Genomic DNA, 23,724 nt, shown 5'->3' on the forward strand with positions numbered 1-23,724 from the left:
AACACCAATAATAATAATAATAATAATAATAATAAGCACTTATTTCACCTGGTTCATTCCCATCCATCCAGACACAAGCCTGACAAAAAACAGCAGTGACAGCGAATCACCTCTGCACCTCAGTGCTTGGCCTTAAATGATTGCAAAGACAAAACCACAAATTATTTTTGCAGACACGCTAACTTCAGGTTACACTTTGAATGAGTGGAACAGCATTTTGGACTTGTGACTCCATTCACTTGTTTGTAGATTATGACCTTTAGTGTTGACAGTTTTTCCTTCCTCACTTTCATTCATTGGCCTGATCAATGATGGGAAGTTAAGGTTAGAGGTTGTGTTTTAGGTGTGAAGTTTGGTTCAAAAGGTGGATATTAATTTGTATTTAGTTAAACTGTGAAAGATCAGGAAACATGCACTGCTCGTAGAGAAGTGCTAAACAGCAAAGGATGTCTGGCTTTATTCATCATCCCAAATGATTTTTAGAAATGACATAACTTCACTTGGTTGTGTTGTGATGAAATTTAAATAAAAATCAACCAGCATAAACCTAACATTCATTAGGTCCATTACAGAATTAAAGTGCATCTTTAAATTCATGTGACACATTAAATCAGACTGTTACCAATTGAGCTACAAATTTTTAACATTCATTTTGACAGAAGATATACAAGAGTTTGTGGAAGATGCTCTTTATTTGTAAAAGAAAGAAAAGACTTCAGTCATTGTCTGCTACACGTTCTAACTACTTAAAGAAAATATCTGCGGAGACAAACGCAGAGAGTATCCTGAATCAAACTTAGGTAGAGTCAAATTTGATTGAATTGATTTCATATTTCATACATCTTTCACTTTTGCACTCAAAGAACAGTCAGTTTTTATATACACAGAGTGCCGATCAACAGCGCTCCCCCGCTCCACCCCGGTCCTCTGGATCATTTATACAATTCATTTACATCAATTCTGTGACCTTTTCTCTCCATTAGCTAACCAGCAAGCAGACACACTCCGTCCTCGTAAACGCCCCCAACACCCTGCCCTCCCCAACTCCTGCTGAGGAACTGTAGTGTGGAAAGATGTGTGCAACATGAAGACAACTCTTCCACATTCAGAGTAACGGCAGCCTTGAATACGGTCAGTGAGTCAATGGCATGCCAAGCTTAAAGCAAATGGAGCCCACCACCCAGTGCGACGATTCAGATTCATGGATGAAGTGTTTCTTCAACAAGACAGGAAACTGATCCATTGCAAAAACCCTAGGCACAGAATCGACTATATAATGTTTACTGACTCATACTCTAACCCCTGCACTTGAAGTACAATGGAGATTGCGAAATCTTTCATCTAGTAAAAAATTTTCTTAACACAAAACTCTGAATATTTAGTGCTCTATCATTCCACTGAATAGGTGTAATTTATATAACAGCTATTTTTAACTCTACCTCTCAATGAGATCCTTGTTTAATGCTGAAGCACTCCCACAGGTGTTCAATGTACTGTAGATTTTACATTATTGTTTTCCCCAATCTTAAACCAATAATCATAAATAAATACAAACAACACACAAGGAATGTCTACTGTAAACACGGTAAAAAAGACAAAAACTAAACAGGTGTAAACGTCATTAGCATCACTACTGAGTGACAGTTAAATAACTGTAGGGAAATGGATGACTGATGATTGGATCAAGAAAGGGAAGGACTTTTGCTCTCTTTTATCGTCCACCACCTCGTCGCTCAACATCAAGCCTTTACATCCAACCATAGTACTTCCAAATACATAACATCAAAGTTTCTCAGCACCCAACTATCTTTACAGATTACACTGTAAAATGGATAAGGATATCCTCTTAAGGGGGGTAGACAGCAGCATCACTCGACGTCTCGGACAAAGTTATAGAATAATGGGTGTGAGCTATTGCCAAACGTCATTTGGACATGGTTACCATGGTTTCTGACAGTCGTTGTACCATCATGTTATTGACATGTCTGTATTTGGGGGCGTGTGAATATCTCTCTGAAGAGTTAGACTGCAACGAGGACAAAGCTTTGCTGCTAAGTGCTTCATCTTCCAAGAGACGCTTTTCTTCAAATTACATGAACTGCATCTGCAAGAGGAGCAACAGATGATGTTAGCCAAAGTAGAAATGGGGGAAAAAAAAAAAAAAAAACTGTTGTCAAGTCAAACTAAACTAAAACCCTCCACCGAAAAGCTCAGTCTGATGTCAATTTCAAAATAAAAGTCCATAATTGGCTTGAAAATCAACTGCAGATTCTGTAAATTCTTTTTCAGTATTATTGTAAATCACTCATAGTTGTCAGTATATCCAATGGTATATAGCAGGAGCAGTAAATAGCAAATTAAACTAGCTAATTTTCCTGAACAAATAAGCAAACCCAAGATTTAAAAATCCCATATAGTGAGATTCACTGAATTTTTTTATTAAAAAAAAAGAGCTAACATTAGCAGCTATATCATGCGTGTCTAGATTTAGAGGAAATAAAAAAAGCCTGATGTAAAAATGTTCACTCTTATAAGGACAGAGGTGTTTTTATTTGATTGTTGGCTTTAGGTTCACTCTTTCAGCATGCCATCATACCTAAAATCAACAGATGGTAGCTACTGCAGTAACTTATAGAGCCAGAGCTTAGCAGACATTCAATTAGTTAAATTCTGCTACAGAGACACACTTCAGAGAAAACAGGTTTGAGCAATATGCGATGACAGTGGAGGAACAAAGGATCAGGAAGATTCTGGCTAATTTTAAAATGTCCAGGCAACGAAGGCCACAACAGAACAACTCACAAAAATACACAAAGCACCTGCTCAGGTGAATAAGACATCAAGTATGACAAAAACAACAGGGCATTAGCAATGAGCATGCAATGCATGCAGGTGCATCCGCAAGCAAAGAGCATGCTGTACCTAAAGAGATGCTCTACAAGAAATCCTTGAGAGAGAGGTGTGCAAACGGGTCCTGTCCAGGGACTCGAAGAGGACTCTGGCTGGAAGGACTAGAGGCTGCGGAGGGCTATTTCAGGAAGAAATACAGGAAGTAGGATCACCAGAGGAGAAGTCAGAATCAGTACAGAGACTGTAGGAGGGATGATTTTAGTTTGGAGAAGCTGTGATGCATGGAAGAAGGGTTAATAAAAAGTAGATGTTGGGGAGAAACAAGGATAGAGATGATTCACAGTTTGGACCTTTTCAGCTCAACAGGGTGACAGGCCCGTTGTTAAAACTGTCATCATCTTCAGCAGTGTTCACACTGACAACCAGGCTTACACAGTGACTAACCATGGTACACATCACACCACAATGGATACACTGATTTACTCAACCTGATAACTGTGCAAATAGATACTGACTTCATTGTGCATCAGTTTGGCGCAAGAGTCCAACTGCCACACACCCACCTGAGCACTAGACACGGAGCCAAAGGGGTTGGGTGGCCTCATCACAGGCTGGCTGTACATCATAGCTGGTGGGTTCATCATCCCCATTGAGCCGATCTGTGGAGGCTGCAGCACAGAGATTAGAGAAGTTGTTTTAGTTGTACAGCAGTTCAGACATTATTGACGAAATCTTACTGTTGGGCTCATTTTCTACTTTCAATCATCATGTGAACTTTATCTGTTGACCCAGCAGACGAGGAATGGCACAAGGTCTTTTTTTATTTGGCTTCACTTTGCGTTGAGGACATCTTTTCTAAGTTGGCATTTCATAGCATTTGTTATAAAACTCCATCAAAAAGCTCCAGAACTGCCACTAAATGGTGGGAGGTTGTACTTGATTACATTGCTGGTTCAAATGGCAAAGAATTCATTCTAAAGCTTAAAAGTACGTGGGGTTAATAAACTTAAAATATATTTTGTACGACCACTGGAGGGAACCAAACTCAAAGAAATATCCAGCTTGACACAAAATGGCTTTTGTTCTATAAATTTTTTACACAAATGCTGCTATTGTACATTAAAACAGCAAAAAAAAAAGTATTAAATAATCACCTAGTTTCTGAAGTGAATGGCAATGAAAACAAGAAAAAATGAACAGTAAAGAAATCCCTGTGCCTGCTGCCATAATGAAATATTTATGAGTGTGTGCTTGAAATAAAAAAAAAGTAAGAATCCCTCAGTGTTAATTTTATTTGTGAAGCCTAACAGAACATTCATAACGGCAAAACAATAGCTGACTATATTTAATTTATTCTCTAAATGAAAAAGAGCAGGTAAAAATAAAACAACGGAATTTGCTTTACATGAACCATGGCTGCCATAAATTATCAGGGGGGCCTGGGGAAAAACTGGCTGCCACCCTACAGACGCCACATACACGATTAATTTAGGGACATACATCTCATGAGGATAATATCACATCAGCATGGAGCATCATTCTTATACAGTCCACCGTGAGTTGCGCTTTAAATAAAATATGAAATTATGACAGCTGCTAAGTTTGTATTTGAACAGTGTACAAGGCAACCAAACAGACAGTTGATAACCAGTCAAAACTCAGGAAAAAGTGAGTCAGCAAAGTTTGAACAGTTTCATCAACATTCAGTGTAATGTGATATAAAATATGTGATTTAATTTTTGGCATCAACACTGAGGCGTGAGCAGGAATTAAAATGTGTAATGAACATTTAAGATAATACTGACCATGCCATATCCCATCATGCCAGTGGGTGTAGTGGCAGGGAAGGCCATGACTGACGGTTGCTGAAGGAAGAAAAAAAATAAAGCAGTGAGAATTTATAGCACAAATTACCTTAAAAAAATAAAACAAATGCCTTTAGAACAGCATCATAGCACGACGACGACAGCCATTTGGCAGTAAAATAAGATGCAGATGAAGAGTGCAGTTAGCACTACAGTGAAAGGTCTGTGTTCATCACCATGGAGACGGGGTTCCAGGTCGTGGTTGGCGCCGCCTTGGGCTGCCAGTTGGTGCCACCGGTCATCCTCTTCTCCCCCGGCTGGCTCCAGTGGATGTCACTGTAGATTAAGATGGTGGATGTTAACTCCAGTTTGTAAGTGCCTTGAAAGCACTGAGCTGCTGCCATTTCCATAAAGCCGAGCCATGATCCACCACTTACTTTTTCATTGTCCCGTTTCCAATGCCAAGGTCTGAGAAGGACATTTAACAGAGTGTTTACATGTAATTTTCTACATGTATGAACACAAACTTGAATTATTGCACTTTCAAGCAAAGAGTTATACTCACTGCCGACAAGGTTTGCCAGGGAGGAGTCAAGGTCATCTGACACCAGCTTCTCTGGCTGCTGACTGGACGGCTGGTTGGATCCAGCTAGAGTTGGTTTTAGGATGCCTCCAGTAATATCTGACAAGACAAACAGCCATGATGATTCAACAAAAGTGAATCACTAAGTATTTTGGTATTTTGGTCCCAACTCTCCAAAGAATGAAAAGGATCACTGAAGACACAAACTCCATCAAAACAGACAACATAAAACCAAGTAGCCAGGCATTTTGATGGACGGACTCTTTTAGTTATATTGGAATTGATTTTATATTTTCTTATTTGACTGGAGAAGACAAGGCATTTGAAGACACCACATTGGGCTGGTGGAAATTATAATGGGCATATTTCTGACATTTACAAACACAATAATTGATCAATAAATCAAGAAAATGAATGGCAGATAATCTGTTATAAATACATTTAGCTTTAGCCTATTAAAATGGATTTTTCTAAGTCATCAATATCAGAAATGATGTGGTTAAGACAAAAACAACTGACTGAAATCAGCCCATTACATTACATTTAAATGGCTGCAAATCACTCCAAAGTGTCAATGTGTAGTCTGGCTTCCAGTTCTCCCTGCCAGCAGCATTTTAAAAGCCTCTTTGATTTAAGAATAAAAATTTAAACAACAACAATTTAAACTTTGGTCAGTTTAATTTTATGCCAGGGTTGGCCAAAGATAAGACAAGACTTGTGTTGCTTTCAGATTATGACTGTGTAGTAAAAAGTCAAAGTAAAGTCGGATGATAACGTGTTCTTGCACTGGTCACAAGACTAAGTCAAGTCTGCTGAACCACATCTGGTGTTGGGACCAGATAGCACTAGGAGAAATACTGCCATCAAGATTTCTCTGGTATTTCAACTATAGCTACAGGTGATCCATCAAAAGAATGTATAGAATAAAATCAGTGAACCATCTTAAAAAGGCCTTTAAGATGCTGGCGCCTCCTAATCTTGAAACATTTCATGTCCGTCTTGTTTTCTGGCCGACTCCTTTCTACTGAACGACTTTTGCATGTACTGTAATGTTTTATGCTCCACGAAAAGGAAAGCTTCATGTGAGGAAGTCCTGAAATTCCTCATCCACAAACTAAAATTAAGTTTGCTAGAACTGCAAAAAAAACTATTGCACAGGTATTACATTTTTACTAACAAGAATGTGAAACCCTCACCATCAGAACTGACGCTGTTAGTGCCTGTGGCTTTGACTCCAAATACTGACTCAAAGTCCACTTGGAGTCCCCCTGCCGACTGCTGCGGAGGGCCCTGTGGTGCTGAGTATCCTTGAGAAGAATTGGATAGAATAGAGATGTAGTTAAAAGTTGATGTGATATGAAATGACTGAACTTTTGGTTTATAAGTACAGTGTTCATATATCAATCACTGAATGTTTTTGCTGAATACCGAAAGCTTCTCTACGGAAGAAAAAAAAATAGTATTGATCTGCTGCTGAATGTGCTGCAGTACTCTACCTCTGAATAGACCTGCTACAGTAGAGGGCTCAGAGGGAAAAGGAGCCTGGTGTGGGAGATGCTGGGCAATGGACACTGGACCACAGAAGGAGTCTGACATGCCACAGGAAGCAGGGAGAGGAAGACAAAGAAAAGAAAAAAGGAAGAAAGAGCAAAAGGAGAAGACATTTCAAGACCAGGCCAGGGAGATGAGGAAAATGACAGTAATATGGTGAGGAAGAAGACGGCTACCACGTACATAACTTTGCTTTTGTGGAAAGCGTTTGAGAAAATTTCTGATAAAATAGTTCAGAGAATTACAGCAACCCTGAGGCAGGGACCTAAGGAGTTTGATATTTTTGGGAATATGATTAATCACTTACTTTCCAAATAGGTCAATTGATACCACTCTGTACAATAAACGTGGCATTATCCAAAGTAAGGCAGACATTAAGTACAAAAACAGCCTTGCAACAATGTTTGAGCTGTATTACTTTTAGGTTTATGCAGCTAGAGGCATTAGATACCTTTTGCATCAGTAATGCTGGATGTATAGGTGCGAGATATACTGATATACTGAGATATACTGCGATATACTGCAGTGTGGTAAATAGCCAACTATAGCAGAACAGCATGTTATTTTACACTTACACTTTAGTTCACAGATTAAAACAAGGTAAAAATCAGTGAGGTGCGGTGATTCAGGGTCAAAGGTTCCTCCCTGGTTTCAGTTTTTATGCTAAGATAACTGTCCAGTGGCTGCACCTCCATATTAACTGTACAGACACTACAGTAGTGTCAGTTTTCTCATATAACTCTTGGAAGAAGAGCCAATATGCATATTCCCAAAAGTGTAAAACTTCTCTTTTAATGTGTGTTCATGTCCACATTTCTATAATAAACATCAAGACAATTGCCCTAGGGTTATTTTATAGGATCCTATGTTTGCCAGGGCTCAGGAAACATAGGCTGAGATGGTGAGCCATCATAGTACCTGAGATGGAGTGTTCTATCCGCACTGTGCGTTTGTAATTGGTTGAAACGGATGAGTTTGTGTCAATAAAGGGATTGTAACGATCTGGAGAATCAAAAATAGTGAAGAACAGGTTTCATCTTAAAGCTGTACGGCATGTTGGAATTACAATGCAAGACTAAAAAGTCCATTGAGAGAGGATGAAAGGTCACTGTAAAGCAACATGGGTATATGGCCTCAAGCGGGACATGGAGGGTCCTGGTTAATATACAAGAGGAGATAAGGTTTGCTTTCACTATTAAAACAACATAATGCAGCTTGGTATGAACTGCAATGATATGCATTTTCTAGAAAGATATCATTTAGGCATCTGCAGAGAGAGATAATCCACATTCAAACCACAACAGCACAGAAACATGCAAACTTATCATGCATATATGTGACTACAGAGAAATGAACAAGAGTGATGAGACTTTTAGAAGAAAAACAAAATGAGTTGTTACCACCAAACATTTCAGGACCAGAAGTCCTAGAGGAAAAGCTAACAGCATCTGAAGACACGACAGGTAAGTGAGTAGCATCGACAACGGGTTTTGAGAGGAAAGGGTTGAGGTTTGGCATGGAATCATCTCCAGCTTCAGCAGAGGTGAAAGGATCTAGGCAGGCAGAGGAAAGAGAAGACAGAATAGAAGAAGACAGCAGAGAGTGGAGAGGGAGAGGAGGGCATCATCAAGTCAGACAACAAAAAGAGAAGGAGAGCATGCCGAAAACACACAAGTTAGGTGGGAGAGGGAAAGCCTTTACCTGCCCATGCCGTTGCCACTGGAAGCCCTGTTGAGCCTGACTGCATGGAGGGCTGGAAAGTTGACTGCAGGTCAAAAAGGTCACTCTCCATCTTCACTGCACTACAGAGACAGATAGCAAAAAACTTTGCAAAGAAATCCCCTTTTTCTACATTTGACCAAAGAGGTCAACCTTTGAGATGCAATAAGAAATATCCTAAACTGTATTTACAAACACACTGACATGGTTAGGATGTAGGCTTTTAACATATTGTGTCACAATATCCAAAATGATGTATTTGTCGAGAACAATGTGAATGACTCAGTAAGCACGGATATAATTGGGAAATTAAAAAATAAAAGACAATAAAAAGATAACTAAGACTCACACATACGGACCCAAATCAAAAACAAAAATTTGAAGTTTTAAGCCAGAGGTTAAAATAGTTTTTCTAAGTGATCTTCAATCCTAAAGTATTTTCAATCAACTAATTAAGGGTAAACTCTAAAATCCAGTAATATCCTTCAACAAGCTGAGAATACACAATTAGTTTGGGAAATATAATTTTTCCACCATTGAGGCAACTTAAACAGAAAAAGATTTTATTTGAAAAGGGTTATACTGTAAACTGAAGCAGTACCCATTGGAGCAGCTGGGTGTTGAGAAGAGGTCGATGGCTGGTGCTGTGCTGATCGTGCCACCGGTGGTAGAGATAGGTGACGTATCAGTAGTAGTGAAGGAAGGCCTTTTGGAGAGCTCCTTAAGCCTCTGTTCCTAAATATTCCAGAAAACCAAGATCAAATATACAGACAATAGAGACACCACAGACATATTTAGCCAATGTATATATTTCTTTTTTGATTGCACAATAACCTTCAGAGCTTTGAGTCGAGCCTGTTCCTCTTCCAGAGCTGCCTGCTTCTCTCGCTCATCCACTTTAGTGAAAGACATACCCGTGCTGGCCAACGATGAGACAGCATTTGAGAGAGTGCTGGCCCTGCAGGGAAAAAAACGCAAATTCACACTAGGTGCAGCACAGAGGAATGACTGCTACTGATCCATTAATGCTTCATAATACTCTAGCAATACAGATGGGAAAAGAAGGCTGAGTTTGAGACAGTAGGAAAAGATGACAGGGAATAAAAGATAGTGATGGCAGTACCTGCTGGCTGCAGTTGAGTCTTTGACCTTCTTGCCCTCTAAAGAGGCCAAATGTTGCTCCAGAGCTTCCAGAAGGCTACTGGGAGCCTGTCATAATAAAATACACACAATCAGCAAGTTCCTGAGACAGAAAATGTAGTCTGTATGGACATTAAAACCATAACAGACAGTGGTGGGCAACCAAGATTGAGCAGAAAACACTTCACAGCACAAAACACACCACACCATTAAAATCCAAATTTTGGGTAGCTAATTAATGTGTCTGATCAGGAAGTTACATTTGCTGAACTCCAAGTTTTGGTCTGTTAGTTACCCACCACTGATCAATGACCGCATTCCAACCAAAAAGCTACTTTGGATGAGAGTAAGATCTGTGTGGGATGACGAACTGCACCACGACACTTTCAACAACCTGGTTCGTTGTTGAACTGGTCGTGTCTAAGCACAACAGGGCAGCCATTTTACAGTAGATGACCTACACTGGATTTACACCTCAATAATAAAGTGAACAAAATTTTACCACAGCAAGAGTTTTTTCCTTCAACTGTTTTTCACCACGATGTAGGAGACAAAGTCAGAGCAGAGGCATGCAAAAGACAACACTGAGGCAAGTCACAGACATAGAAGAAGAGTGAAATGATAGTACTTACACAAACTGTGAACTAAAGTGGAAAGATAAGGGGAAAATACAGAATATAAAGGTGGTGATGGTCAGAGGGCAAATGCATTTTACATGCAGCTCTCAGGGACTAAACACATTGATGGAAATATGTGTCCCAACAGTGGACCAGTATGTGCAGCTGATTTTGAACTCAGATACATGTAACTGTCACTGCGCAGATTTACTCAAGGGTTTGCAATTGTGAAACACTGAGTGAAGACTTTTACACCTTTATGTACTGTAGAAAGATGGAGAAGAAGAGGGTAAAGTTCAGAGGAAGAGAAGGCGAGGCAGAAGAGGAAACGAGAAACAGGAGAAAAGACCACCTCTTCCGGCAAACATGCGTTCGAGAAGGAAACCATGCAATGTGTCTTGTTTATTGATACATTGTTGGATGTACTAAACTGTTGCTGGACAAAGACAACACTGATGGGAGAAAGAGCAGTTAGAGCTGGAAAATAAGACACTGAAAGCAAAGAAAACTTCCTATTGAGAGCAGAAATCCTTTGTGTTTTCACGTTGAGTTGCTTACCTGTGAAAGGTCAGGAATGTCGCCTCGATCGATTCCCACTTGCTGTTAAAAGAGAAAACCAGTGTTAAAATAATTTCTCTGCTCCAATTTGGTACTTATGGACTGACTGATTGACAGCTTTGGGGGGAAAAAAACAACAACACTTGCTGTGAATTACCTCTGCTACTTTGAGGAACTCTGATATCCGAGTCATTCTGGTGAGAAACTTCTTGTAAATGTCCAGTCCTTCTTTACACTGAGTCTTTTTCATGTCAAAGTATTTCTCTGTTCATTGAAAAAAAAAAGAAAAGAAAAGAAAAGAAAATGAATTAAATACATAAAATCAAAAGGGTTATAACACTAAAAATATTTGTTAAAATTAACCAAGAAGAAGAATGTTGAAACTGTTCGAAGGGCCTTACCAAGCAAGTTGATGATGCCTTCGTTGTAAGCAGCAAAGAGTCGGATGGAGTCTTTGAAGAGGAGCATGAAGGCTGCGTTGATGACTCCATTAGTCAGTTCATTGGCATTGACCTGAGGGAAAGCAAGACATAATCTCACAGTTTCTCCAGAATAATTTTCTCCTATGGACTCAGGTAATGCATGTTTGTTTGTGGCAGCCTCAGCACAATCAGCACACTTGAGCTGCGGGAGGCATCACCTGAAACTCACATTGAAATCAAGAAGAGCATCCATCTGGTTCTGAATAATAGGAATGGTCTTCAGCAGCTTCTCTGTATTCATGGTTCTCATCACACCGTCCACTCTGTGTGAACACATGGAGAGTTGGAGCAGGAAGAGGGCCAAGAGGACAGGGAAGGACAGGGAAGCAAACTGAAGTTCTTAACACATGATAACAAAGCTGCTCTGATTTTTCACCAGCTGATTAGTTGGGTGTTGTTTTGGTTGCAAAGTTGAAAGTTTCTAAGAATGAATGTAGCCTTTATAGTGTAAAAGTTAGTTAAAAAATTTTATTAATTAAATCATTCAGGTAGTTCATCAATGTGAGCATTTGCTTTTTCTTATTGTTCACAATTTTGGTCAAGAATAATGGTTTGAAGATTTGAATGGTGGAAAACTGTGAAGCACATTTTGTATTATCTAGTTACATTTTTCATGTCAAATATATCACAAACAATTATGTGTTGCAGATTTAAGAAAAGCCTACAAAAACTGGGGGGATAAATAAATCCCATTCTTGATTTTGTAGATTGTTTGAAGTTCTTACCCGCGTTTCACTTTAGTGAAGTCGAACGCAACCTGTCTGTAGGAAACAGCTTTCTCATTCAGGTATCGACTATACCTCCTGATAAATGTGGACATGTCATAGCCTGGGAAAAAATGCCACAGGGAATTAATTATTATTTAGATAAATGTCTTTTTGAAAGTGTGATGAATTCAGAATAGTCACAATCAAACTGTTACCTTGTAATCCACTTTTGTCCAAAAAATTACTGAGGTTGAAAAGTGTATTCCTTGAAGCCAAGTACTGGACGAAACGCTGAATGAAAAATTATGAAACACAAAAACAAAACAGTCATAGTTAAAAACAAATGTAATCTAAAGATAATCAGCTGTGTATATATTGTTACTGTTTGCTGAACAGTCTCACCTCGTTGCCGTAGACCATGAGATGGTGCGTGGTGATGAGTGACTTAAACACAACCACCCAGCTGGTGTTGGTGGTCCTCTCAAACAGTGAGTCGGCCAGCTGGGGAATGTTGACGTTCATCTCGTTGGTACAGTGGATCAAATCTGAAACAAGAGGACAAGTTTGTGAGACCACAAGGTCCAGCTGACCGTCATTAGACAGCAGATACGTAATAATCAATACAACAATAGACTGCCATGTGGTGATTTGTAATTAGCATAAGTAGCAATAGAAATTTAGCAATACTGAACAGGGTGCAAATCTCTAATGCATCCCATCACGTAACAAAATAGAACCCAAAGAAAGAATCTGAGTATATTTTAATGGTAATGGCTGAACATGGAGGACTGAACTGAAGTTTGATGGAGGATAGATCACTTCTTCATCTGTGTCTTTCCTTTCAATTCTTCCTGTTGCTAACCATCAACCCATTTGACATAGGTCTTTCAATGTATAAAACTTTTTTGTGAACTAACTTCTTAAATCAGTTAAGAAAATAACCTGCAAATCAATTGACACTCAAAACAATAATTAGCTGTATCCCTTATTTTAGCTTGTTCCAGATATTAGATGATGATTAGATGATTTCTGATGTACAGGACAGAACGTTCAGATTTTTGTGATGCATTTTCTCTATTACCAAACATAATTACATTTTTAGAAACCAGTTTTCCTCCATAAGGGCAGACTTAGTCATAATTAACCCCATGTACTGTGAATTTATTGTCAAGCAGGCTTAATGTTGAGCCGGTGAGCAAACACCTGCTGCCGCCTATTACTAGTTTTTGGAAGAAAAACTAACTCTGGTGTGGCTCATGCTTGTGTGCAGTTTGTTAACCTGTAAGCAGCTTGAATCACAGACCGCTCTTCTTTATTCCAGTAGATGTTTTTCACAGATTAAAACTGAAAGTATGGAATTAACAGTTTATACTGTTTAAAAATGGATCTTAAAATTATCTTAAAAAACATCACATTTCTCTCTTCAATGCAGTTGGTTGGATTAAATACATCACATAACATGTTAAGAAAGGCACAAAATTGTTTATTACTATTATTGTTCTTTTTAAATAACATTTGTTGTTCAAGTCATTCATGGTGCGCATGTATTGCATACATGCATAAATGTATTTGTTGCTTGCCTAATTTAATAAAATATTTTCATTTTGGACTGTTATTAGTTCAAAAGTATTCAATAAACAATTAAAATTGTCAAAATATCACATCTTCAAAGTAGCTATAGTACTGGCAGTGGAAATTGTCATGCCATTTTTACTTTTTCCTCATATAAACTACTCATTGGGTATAAATAAATCAACATATGAAACTAATTCACTGATAATGTAAATAGCCCTAATAAGGGCCATTATCCTATTCAAACTGCCCTAAAATGGGAAATCAGATTTTTAAGGAGTATTTTTTCTTACAGCAGATAAGGGTGAATAAAATACAAAATTCCCAATTCTAATTATTAATTCATAGTAAAACATTCTTTCCACAGACAGATATAAAGTGTAAAGCATTCAGATGTCAGCGAAACATGTCCCACATCTCTGCTCATATGCTCACGTTACATCCATGTGCTGGTTGAATGATGCTAATCAAAGCAGCCAAGCCCATCAGTGCTAATGACCCCGCCATTCACAGTGGTGATCAGACTGACAGGGTAAATTGGGCCGCTCTTTCTGTCCTATATTTGACTTTTCAAAAGGCAGAGGGACTCAAAGTAGGACAGGATAACCTTCTAGAGAAGCAGCAGCAGCAGTTAGCATGGGTGGCTGAACTGCCCAGAGAAGATGATGATGGAGAGGACACGAGTAGGAGGAATAGTGGGGGGAGGAGGAACTGACTGCACTGTTCTATTACAGTCAGTCTGCAAAATGCTCAAACCGGCTGACATGAATGACTTATTGTTGAATCAATTTACCAGATGCAAATTAATTCATGTAAAAGCCATGACAGTGCATGATGTAGCTAAACTGTCTATTGATGATTTTTTCATTTGTCTTGGATATCGTCTGACAGAATATGTCACTTTAAAGTGTTGTATATTGTTGGAAATCTATGGACTAGCCACTACTATTATTCCTTATCTACTTCACCTCTTACAGCTATTGTCATGTTTGCTTTTTGGACTGTTTTGTGTGTAAATAACTAACTTAGTGCACATTTCTTTGAAAACTGTGTTAATATTAGTTATCTTAGTGAATCTTTAATTTGATCCAAAACATAAATAACAGAACTCTTCACACATGTCAAGCCATTGTCAGAAAATCAGATCAGAAACCATGATACTGTCTAAAGCTTTACAGTCCAAGTTTCAGAGTAAGGCTATTGATGATTTTACTATTTTGGCCTCAGCCCCATGTAACAAATTCCTCCTCAGAAATAGATCAGCAGAGTCAGAGCTGCATTTTTAAATGCTTTTGAAAGCCCCACCTCTAGAGGCTGCCAATTGTATAACCTCATTATATTTTCTACTCTAAATGAGTTAGTGTTTTCCTTGATATATTGTTTTATTTTTGTGTTTTGCCACCATCTGCATGTTCAACATATGTTTTATACATGTTGTTGAGATTCTTTCCACAACTTATTTCCTCTTAAATAAACTCAGAGAGATACCATAGAAATAAAGTTCACATGGTTACTAATCACATCATTACATAATATTGATTCATCAATAAGACGTGTTAATCATAAAACCTGCCAAGAACTAAAAACTGACATCAAAATCATAATTTGCTAAGTTTTGAATCATTAGTCCAGATGTTGCCAAATATGAAAACAATTTAGGTCAATTCTAGTAGAATGACTTGTAGTCAGTCAGCGTTTGTTGTTTAAAAACTATTTTAATTTATAAAATGTAAAATTAATGGGGCTTATTAGGATCATGTGCTTGCTTATTTCTGATTGTGTTTACAAGTTAAGTACTTTTTGGGCATTAGAACAGAAACTCTGGAAATACATTACCTCAACTGAATGATTGAGAATCTGGTTTGGTAATTGGATAGTCTATGTAACATCACAAGTATTAATTTTACACATTTAATATGTGAGTATGTTTCCCTTTTGTTCATCTCACTGCTGAGTGAACTGAATATTTTTGTGTCTATTACTATAACTTGGATAAAACTGTTGTTTTAAACACTCATCTAATTGTCAACCTGTTTCATTGACGTTTTGTGTATAGTCACCAATTATATCTGCATAATGTTATATATAACATCTGATCTTATTTGGATATTTTTGGAATGCGTCTTCGACAAAGTACGTGTCAGAAGCCTGAATATTATATACACAAATTAGGTGTCCACCTCTTTCCGTGGTGACTGCTGAACTCTGTGAAGGGCCTCATAAAACCTGTATCACTCTAGCGATGGTGCATTTGTGATGGCAAAAAGAAAACCTTCCAAAGAGTTGCAACTGCTGATTGATGGACACAGGGGTACCCTGGCCCTGGCCATTCTTGTACTGCCTCTCACCAATACTGTCATATTTCAAACAAAGTGCATATGTTCACCTAAAATATACTAATGGATAATACAAAACAATAAGTAATAGTGTCTACAGCATGTGAATGAGGCATGGTGTTCACACTGACATTAAGCCAGTAAAAACAATCTGGACAAAACCTGCGCCCACATGGCTGTCAAAGCAACAGGAAAACCTCCCTAATTTCTCAACACAGAGCAAAAAGGGCAGCACATGATTATCTGCGAGCTCGTAGGCTGACACTGAGACATCTCAGTCACAGTGGATTCCTGGCTGAATAGCAATGAGCCAACAGGGTGTCACTCTGCCAACTTCCACTCATCTCACCTCAGGGGAGTCGCCACACAACAGGTGTGGAGTCTGAAACTTTAACATCAAACCTAAAAATATTCACCACAACTAACCAAGTTTGAACAGTTACTGGGTCTCACTAGACTTCATCCCACAGACCATTTCAACGAATCCTTAAGATGCAGTATCCACCTGTTTTACTGGGATGTGACTGAACCCTTTTGACAACACAGGGCCTTCAATAAAACCACTTTTATCTCTGCCGTCATACATTCCCAAGCGCAGATCGATTTGTAGAAAATCTAACACTGCATTTCTGAGTAGAGACAGTTATTGACTTCTCCGACTGAGTGCATCAGAAAAAGATTAAAGCTTTAATGCTTATGTTAGGTTATAGATATAGGAGCCTGCTTTGGTCCTCTGCTGCCAGCTTGTGATTTTTTTTATTATAATCATCATTATTTTGCCCGTACATTGTGTCCTGCAGCACCTGGAGAAACAGTAGCAGGTATCACATGACTCAATGCCTTCACTACAGGAGACAGGGCAGGAGACAGACTGGTCCGGCTGCAGGTGCACCCTCCAAGATGGAAGATCCAACTGGACTGCAAGCATTCTTGTAAATGTTGACTCAGGGCCTGCAAGTGCAGGGGCCCACCTGCTCACACCGGTTTATAAGGCTTACCTGCCACATACAAATCCCTGATTTGATGCTGTATAGCCTGCACACCGAGTCAAACAGCCAGGAGGTAAACAAAGATGAGAAACAGAAGCACAAGAGAGCAAAACCGACAAAAATCACAGCAGCTAGGCAAGCTAGATGGGCAGCAGCTAGGGGCTAAAAATAATGATAATTACACACAAGCGTCTATGAAGGCTGCTACATGTTGAAATGCTTCTTGGTTATCTTTAGAAGCGTGTGAAAAGGCCTGGCCTCGGTGTTAAAACAGTATAATCTTCCTGACATGGACAGGCTGTAGCATGTAGCATGTAGCATGTAGCCTGTCCTGAGGCTTTGCGGCCTTGCATCTCATCGCCATAACTCGGCTCAGCTTCGCCGTGATTTCACTTTAACACTTGTAACCAGCATAAAAGACATACTCACAATCCAAATGTTTCTTTTTCGGGCCCATTATTTCGTGAGTTGTGGCCTTGCACACAGTTTTGGACACGGCGGATCCCGTTACACTGTGCTGGGCTGCAGTTATCCGGTCCGTAATGCTCTGCCCCGACATCTTCGCTCACTCCGCGCAACAAAAGACACTTCGAAAAAGATACAATGTGAACTTCACCTCCGGCTTATCTTCGGATAGCAGCTCCAAAAATAAAAAAAAGTGTGTATATATGTATAAAACAAAACCTCCACCTCCTCCGCAACCTTACCGGGCCCCCCTCCTCCCCTCCCCTTTTCTCTCCCACCTTGGAAATAAAATCTGAACTAGGCTATGGCAGACGCGGGCCAGAGGAGGGCGGAATGAAGAGAAGCGGAATCTAACGACAACAACAGTAATAGAAAAAATGGTAGTTTGTTTCAGTCGCTTCCGCCCAAACGCGCTCAAATTTCAGGGAGTCCGCTCGCTGACTCATCCAGCCCGGGTCTCTGTCTCGGTCTCATCCCGATGTGGCACACCGGATCCCTGTGTCTCCTCTCCTGCCTGGCCCCGCCGCTCCTCCAGTCGCCGCCGCCGCTAACGCTGCTCCTGCTCCTGCTCCTCCTCCTCCTCTTCTTCCTCCTCCTCTTCCTCTTCCTCTTCCTCCTCTTCCTCCTCCTCCTCCTCCAGCCGCTGCTCGCTGTAAAAGCAAAGACCGCTGAGGGGGGGATGCACGAAAAGGCTCCAAACACCGGCCTGCAGGGCGTCAGTCAGGCGGTGAAGGGCTTCCTGTGGAGCAGGTGTACCTGCACAGAGGGACCGGAGGCCTGGGTGGGTGAGAGAGGGGGGTGAGAAGAGGAGACCTGGGTGGGTGAGAGAGGGGGGTGAGAAGAGGAGACCTGGGTGGGTGAGGGGGGTCCGGGGGGAGAAGGGGAGACCTGGGTGGGTGAGGGGGGGTGAGAAGGGGAGGCCTGGGTGGGTGAGAGAGGAGGAGGCCCGGGGGAGAAGGGGCACACGGAGAACAGGCTTGTCTGTGCAAAACTTGAACACCTTTTGGGTCAGAGCCACATTTCTTCTGGGTGTGTGGAGAATTTGCAGCTGAATTGATCCATTGTTTTACTTTACAGCAGTTCAGACACAGTCATGAGAACAATACAAAAAGGGGAGACAAACAGTGTTGTCCTCAGTAAATGGGTGATCCATAAACCAACCTTTCAGATGTGTATGATTTTATTTTCCCACACCGAGTCCCTTCAAAGCTTTATTTTAGGATAAAGTCACCCTGACCAAGCCTGGTTTACGTTTAGTCATTTATGGCCCTTTTAAAATCCACTAGTTTGGTTTGACAATACAGTACCTACTCATATCCACTATCTCAGCCATGATCAGTTCTTTCATCTGCCACAGAGATGGATCTGTTGAAAAACAAATTCATCATCTGTCTTAATTTCATTAAAAAAGCTTCAATCTTCTAGAGAAGCCTATCCTTCTTAAGTGCATAAAACACTGGGCATATATATATAATATTATTGTATTAAAACCTTGTGTTCTGTTGTGTTTTCAACCTCATCAAACTGGTGTTAAAATGCATTTGAACCAGATATTCTATATATGCAATATATACATATATATACAATATACAAATATACTGCATATATATAAATTTGCAGGTTTGATAATATTTTATAAGCCTATCATATGTTTTATATGTAAAATTTCATATGTAGCATAACTGGTATAGATTAAGCTGTAAATTAAGCATAGAAAGTACAGCATTTCAAGTAAACAAACAAACAACTAGAGCTATGAAACATAAAAGGTCATCAAGGTTTAAGGCAGTGGTTCTCTATTGTTTTCTGTTACGATCCCCCTACGAAGCAGTAAACTCAGCAGTAAATGTCTCACACGCAAAGTTTTTTAATATAGTATTACTATTCTAGTAATAGGTATTGTGTTTGTCTATAAAATTGCTTCAAGTAGGCCTACACCTCTGCATAACATTGTATACCAATTAAAATGAACACACACTAAAAAAAAAAAAAAAAAGAATGCGACTGCTGCAACAATCTCCAGGAAACAAGTTATAACACAAACTTACAACAACTGCTCAAACCATTTCTTGCTGCAAAATAAACTTAAATGAAATGAATAAGATAATAAAAAAATACAATTTATCAGCATCATTATCTCAGGAGCATAACAAATAAAAAACCTTCTTTCTTTCACCTTCCCCTTCTTTTCCCTGTTCAGGGTGGCCACAGCAAGTCAGCTTTGTGACTTGCATGATTGATTTAGCTGCAGTTTTTATGTCGGATGCAAATAAAACACTTTAACCTACAAAAAGAAATTAATGAAAGAAACTGTGCTGATTTTTTTAATCAAAGTGATGAAGTCTTTACAGATTAATGTAAAGACTCAAGCGTTTTATCAGAGTGATTGGGCTGTGATGTCTGTCAATTCATTTGACTAATGTTTTCTGCACACACACACACACACACACACTGGTCTTTCTTCATCCCCAGCGTTTAATGGCACACCGCATGAAAGCACCGCTGCCTCCCACTGAAGAGGGGGTGGAATTACACTTTGTTTAGGTGCAGCAATGAAAAAGCTCAAACATTAGCTAAAGCCTGTTCTCCCGGGTCCCATGCACCCCAGGTCATGTCACCACAAACACCGATTTAAGGAATTTAAGGAAAAACAGTTGTTGGATATTTTTTAACAGGTAAAATAAACATGGCAGGTCATGAAACGACAAAGAAAAACAAAAACCACAGGGGGGCAGCACGATGCCATCATTATCTCCAGACATGAAGTTTAACACAGGCCTCACTTGTGCATCTCCTATCAGCCCCAATTAAGACACTCAACTTGCAACAAACATACATATCCACTGATTTACACCAAACTCAATTTTAGATCACAGCTCTCAACACATTTACTGTGATCTCAGTCACCTAATTTATTTTTTTCACATGCAGCAACACATCAGGTCTGATTCTGACTGATTCTTGAGTGTTACTAACTCTAAGGAGTGAAAGTTGATTTGAATTTTTGTGAGTTGACCCAAATAAAAATAAAATGCCTTGCATCAGTCCAGTTACATATATATGGCTGCAATAACAAAACAGTTTTTTCTTTGACAAGGTCATGGTATTGAACAGGAGTGCAGCTCACATGTGGTTCTCTTCATACAGGGTTGGGTTTCATACATGAACAATAGGTGAGGCTGTTGTTTTCTCCTCTCAGCTGGGAATTTTCACAGGTTACAGCCACCAGACACCTTTGCAAGCACAGAAACACTAAAAATGCCAAGTTCATTTGTTTTTGATTTCAAAAAGACCAACTTGAGAAAACATTTTCTTTTGATAACCTGCATCAGTAGTGCATTAGAAATTAAATTGTTATATTTACTTTTTTCAGGTTTTTCAATTTATGCACATCACTTGAATTTGTAGTACAAATACAAGCTATGATAAGAAATAAACAATATTTTTTCCCAGCACATTTTATAAATGTTCCCTTATACTGTGTTTAAAAAAAAAAAAAAAAAAAAAGTTTTCTGGCTTTTTCAAAGATTGCTTATCGAAGATCAAATTGCAACATGGCCTTTGATGAGGACTTCACTTTCCTGCCTCCATTAAAGCTGGAGTGTAAGGTTATAGCTGCACTCTCACAGGTTTTGTGATGAGGTCCAGATTGTGTGATTTAAGTGCCTGTTTGTTGAGCCTGGATGTTTCAGGTTGATCAGATACAGACGACTATATCAGTCAGATCCGAGTGTGGCAGTACGTCTGAGTCCTCGAAAAAGGAAGACCTGCAGGAAACATTCACAAAGCTCCAAAGTGTTGCACAGAGACTGGTGGTATTATGGATGGAGATGAAAAAGGTTTTCCTACAACATTTGAGTCAATAGGTACAATAAGGTCCAACATATGGTGAAAAAAGTTGGCCTTTTTAATATACCTATAAAATAATATCTATTTTAATTTCAAATTAAAAATAGTATTTTTAATAGTTATGGCTCTCTCCCTCTCTCTCTGTGTACATGCATGTAGTTTCCAGTCTTAAAGAAAATCGTACAGAAAGTCACGCGGCTGAAACACAAACAAGCTAAAGAGGTCATTTGCTGGGTGGGATTTGTAAAATAAGAAGGATAGAAATGGGTTCAGCATATGTATTCATTTCATGCATACATGGCCATCTGATCCTGTTGGCTCTGAACGGAACTTATCTGCTTGTAAGAGCTTCATATTTGATTTCAGCCCTACCTCATCACAGAGGCAGGTGAGCTGGAGTGAACAGCAATACCTGCAGCCAGCTGTGGGCCAGCGGGTACCTGCAAGGCCCACAGTGAGGATGTGAGAACGGCACATGAGGCCCCAGGCCAAGATGAGTCTGAACAGAGTGACGCAGAGAAGAGTTCTTGGGTGAGGACATGAGTGGGGAGGGAAAATTCTGCCGTATAATGTTTCTATGTGCTCATACACAAATATCTTGTGTGTTGTTGTTTGGGAGGAAACAGCAGAGACTGAATCTGACTGAAAATAATGACATATTTGTTATACTTTCTCTAAAGTATAACAACCCTGGTAAGATGGACCCCAGAGCAATCAAGTATCAAATGGGGGTCCTTGTTGTGAGAAAGTATGAGCAACGCTAATTTTGTTGAGTTAAAAACTTCAACGAGTGGAATTTACTATTATGTAAATCTTGGAAACTAGCAAATAGCATATTTACATTTGAAAATAGAAATCAGTTTGGGACATTAATAAGTTATTGATGAGTGTCAGTAATTCAAATAATTTCAGCTGTAGAAAACAGATTGGCTTTTCGGCGCTGGAGGAAATAATGTAGCTTCCATACAATGCAAATTGATAGTCTGGCCACAAAAGTAATGCATCATCTGATATGTGCTGCCAGCGCATATTATAGTGCAGTGATGATGAAATTAGTCATGAAGTGTGAAGCCGATGTAGAGGAACTTCAAATTGAAAATCAGTATTAAGCTGTAAATACCTAAGATGGGTGGGCAAACTGCCAGCTTAACCTTCCAGGTGACCCCTCAGGCAAATTTTGAGCTGTGAGCTCCTTTGTGTAATTTTACATCTGGTTATTCAGCGTACACACAGTGAGATGAATACAAGAAGACAGTACTGCACAAACATTCTTGAAGGAACTGCCGACCTACATTTTCAAAACAACAGGCAAACTCCAATAAGAAATCTAATCTGTTATGGCCAAAATCTCAAGAACAGCGAGTCGACCTTGTGTTGAAATAGTTGAAAATGGAACAATTTGATTTTCTGTTGAGGGACAGACTGATGGAAATAATGATAATTCCCAAAAATACAACTTAAATTGCCGTTTGTGTCACCGGTCTAATAACAGAAAACAAGAAGTTAATTGATTCAAACCGTCAGTTTAGTGACAGAAATTTTACTGAAGAGAGAGAGAGAAAAAAAATCCAGGCTATTCAATTGATTGGAAAGGAAGTGTAGCTTATGACTGTGTCTGTGACTTCCTGTTTAAGTACACATCAGTAAGAAAAAGTGTTAAATATGTATTAATCCACTGGAAATGTGCCATATACACCCTTTTGATTAATGTTTAAACCTATAGCACCCCCAGTTTTATTTCTGCCCTTTTTAAAAAAAGGAGCCGCCAAGAAAGGAGAGAGTGGCACAGACTTCGGTCTTTTAATGTGATTCATGGTTGGTAGTTTATTAGTGACAGCTAGATAAAACCAGAGCAGTCTAATACACCTCTTTAATATGCTCTTTAATAAATCCTCTCTCTTTATGGAGATTATAATGTGCAGTTTGAAGTCAGTGTACCTCCCCACACTTTACAGCTCTTTAAATTTACACATCAATTAAAGATCAAAAAACCTGAAATTTGGAGAAGAGGAAGATATTCTTCATATTCGTTTTAATTCTTCTTTTGCTTTATAATGCAATAACTGAAGTAACATTAAAGATCAAAACTTTATAAAGCAGACTTAAGAACTCACTTTTACCTTCAGTAACACTGAACACACCACGGTGTAGGTGTATGCACTGATGAATACCTGTACTCTAATGATGCTTTGTGCATCACAATTACCCACATGCAGCCCTGCATCAGACCATGAGCTGACTTTTATGTTCCTGTGAATGGGGGCTGCAGTGGCAGCTGATGACAGCTTAATTCCTGGGCTGGGCCCCCCCTGCTGAGGCCCACCGTTTGTGCAGGCTGACAGACAGAGATCCAACTGAGGAGAAACGAATGGGAACCCTCTGAGTATGCTCAGGTTTCTGGGCAATATGAAAAGATTTGTCCAGGCCATTCAGATCAGACAGACTTTCCCATGTTCTGCACTGTAGTGAGTTTTTGTTGAAATGTTTAGATAAAGAGATCC

General features: G+C 39.4%; 1 protein-coding gene across 6 annotated transcripts; it reads right to left on the minus strand.

Moving 5' to 3' along the window:
- Positions 1-673: 673 nt before the first annotated feature.
- Positions 674-17,939, minus strand: picalmb (phosphatidylinositol binding clathrin assembly protein b). 6 transcript variants are annotated; one of them, XM_029517177.1, is made up of 22 exons: positions 17,339-17,939; positions 12,415-12,557; positions 12,228-12,303; positions 12,031-12,133; positions 11,475-11,568; positions 11,225-11,336; positions 10,981-11,087; positions 10,824-10,865; positions 9,632-9,717; positions 9,343-9,466; positions 9,110-9,243; positions 8,491-8,591; positions 8,190-8,342; positions 6,735-6,827; positions 6,435-6,545; positions 5,221-5,337; positions 5,093-5,123; positions 4,892-4,991; positions 4,656-4,715; positions 3,414-3,518; positions 2,923-3,028; positions 674-2,104 (listed from the first exon to the last, which is right to left on the minus strand). In XM_029517177.1, exons 1-21 carry the CDS (start codon positions 17,466-17,468, stop codon positions 2,936-2,938), a joined length of 2,115 nt encoding a protein of 704 aa, XP_029373037.1. In that variant the 5' UTR covers positions 17,469-17,939; the 3' UTR covers positions 674-2,104; positions 2,923-2,935. The 6 variants fall into 6 exon arrangements, with proteins under 6 accessions (XP_029373037.1, XP_029373040.1, XP_029373038.1 ...); XM_029517180.1 differs by lacking the exon at positions 8,190-8,342; XM_029517178.1 differs by lacking the exon at positions 2,923-3,028.
- Positions 17,940-23,724: the final 5,785 nt, after the last annotated feature.

The sequence above is a fragment of the Echeneis naucrates genome, chromosome 13, assembly GCF_900963305.1.
Source record: "Echeneis naucrates chromosome 13, fEcheNa1.1, whole genome shotgun sequence".
Taxonomy (NCBI): Eukaryota; Metazoa; Chordata; class Actinopteri; order Carangiformes; family Echeneidae; genus Echeneis; species Echeneis naucrates.

Coding starts and splice junctions, on each gene's coding strand:
- picalmb (XM_029517177.1), bottom strand. CDS start 17,468: ATGTCGGGGCAGAGCATTACGGACCGGATAACTGCAGCCCAGCACAGT. Junction 12,304..12,414: donor TCATGGTCTACGGCAACGAG/GTGAGACTGTTC, acceptor TTTTTCATTCAG/CGTTTCGTCCAGTACTTGGC. Junction 8,343..8,490: donor AGTGGCAACGGCATGGGCAG/GTAAAGGCTTTC, acceptor CTGCCTGCCTAG/ATCCTTTCACCTCTGCTGAA.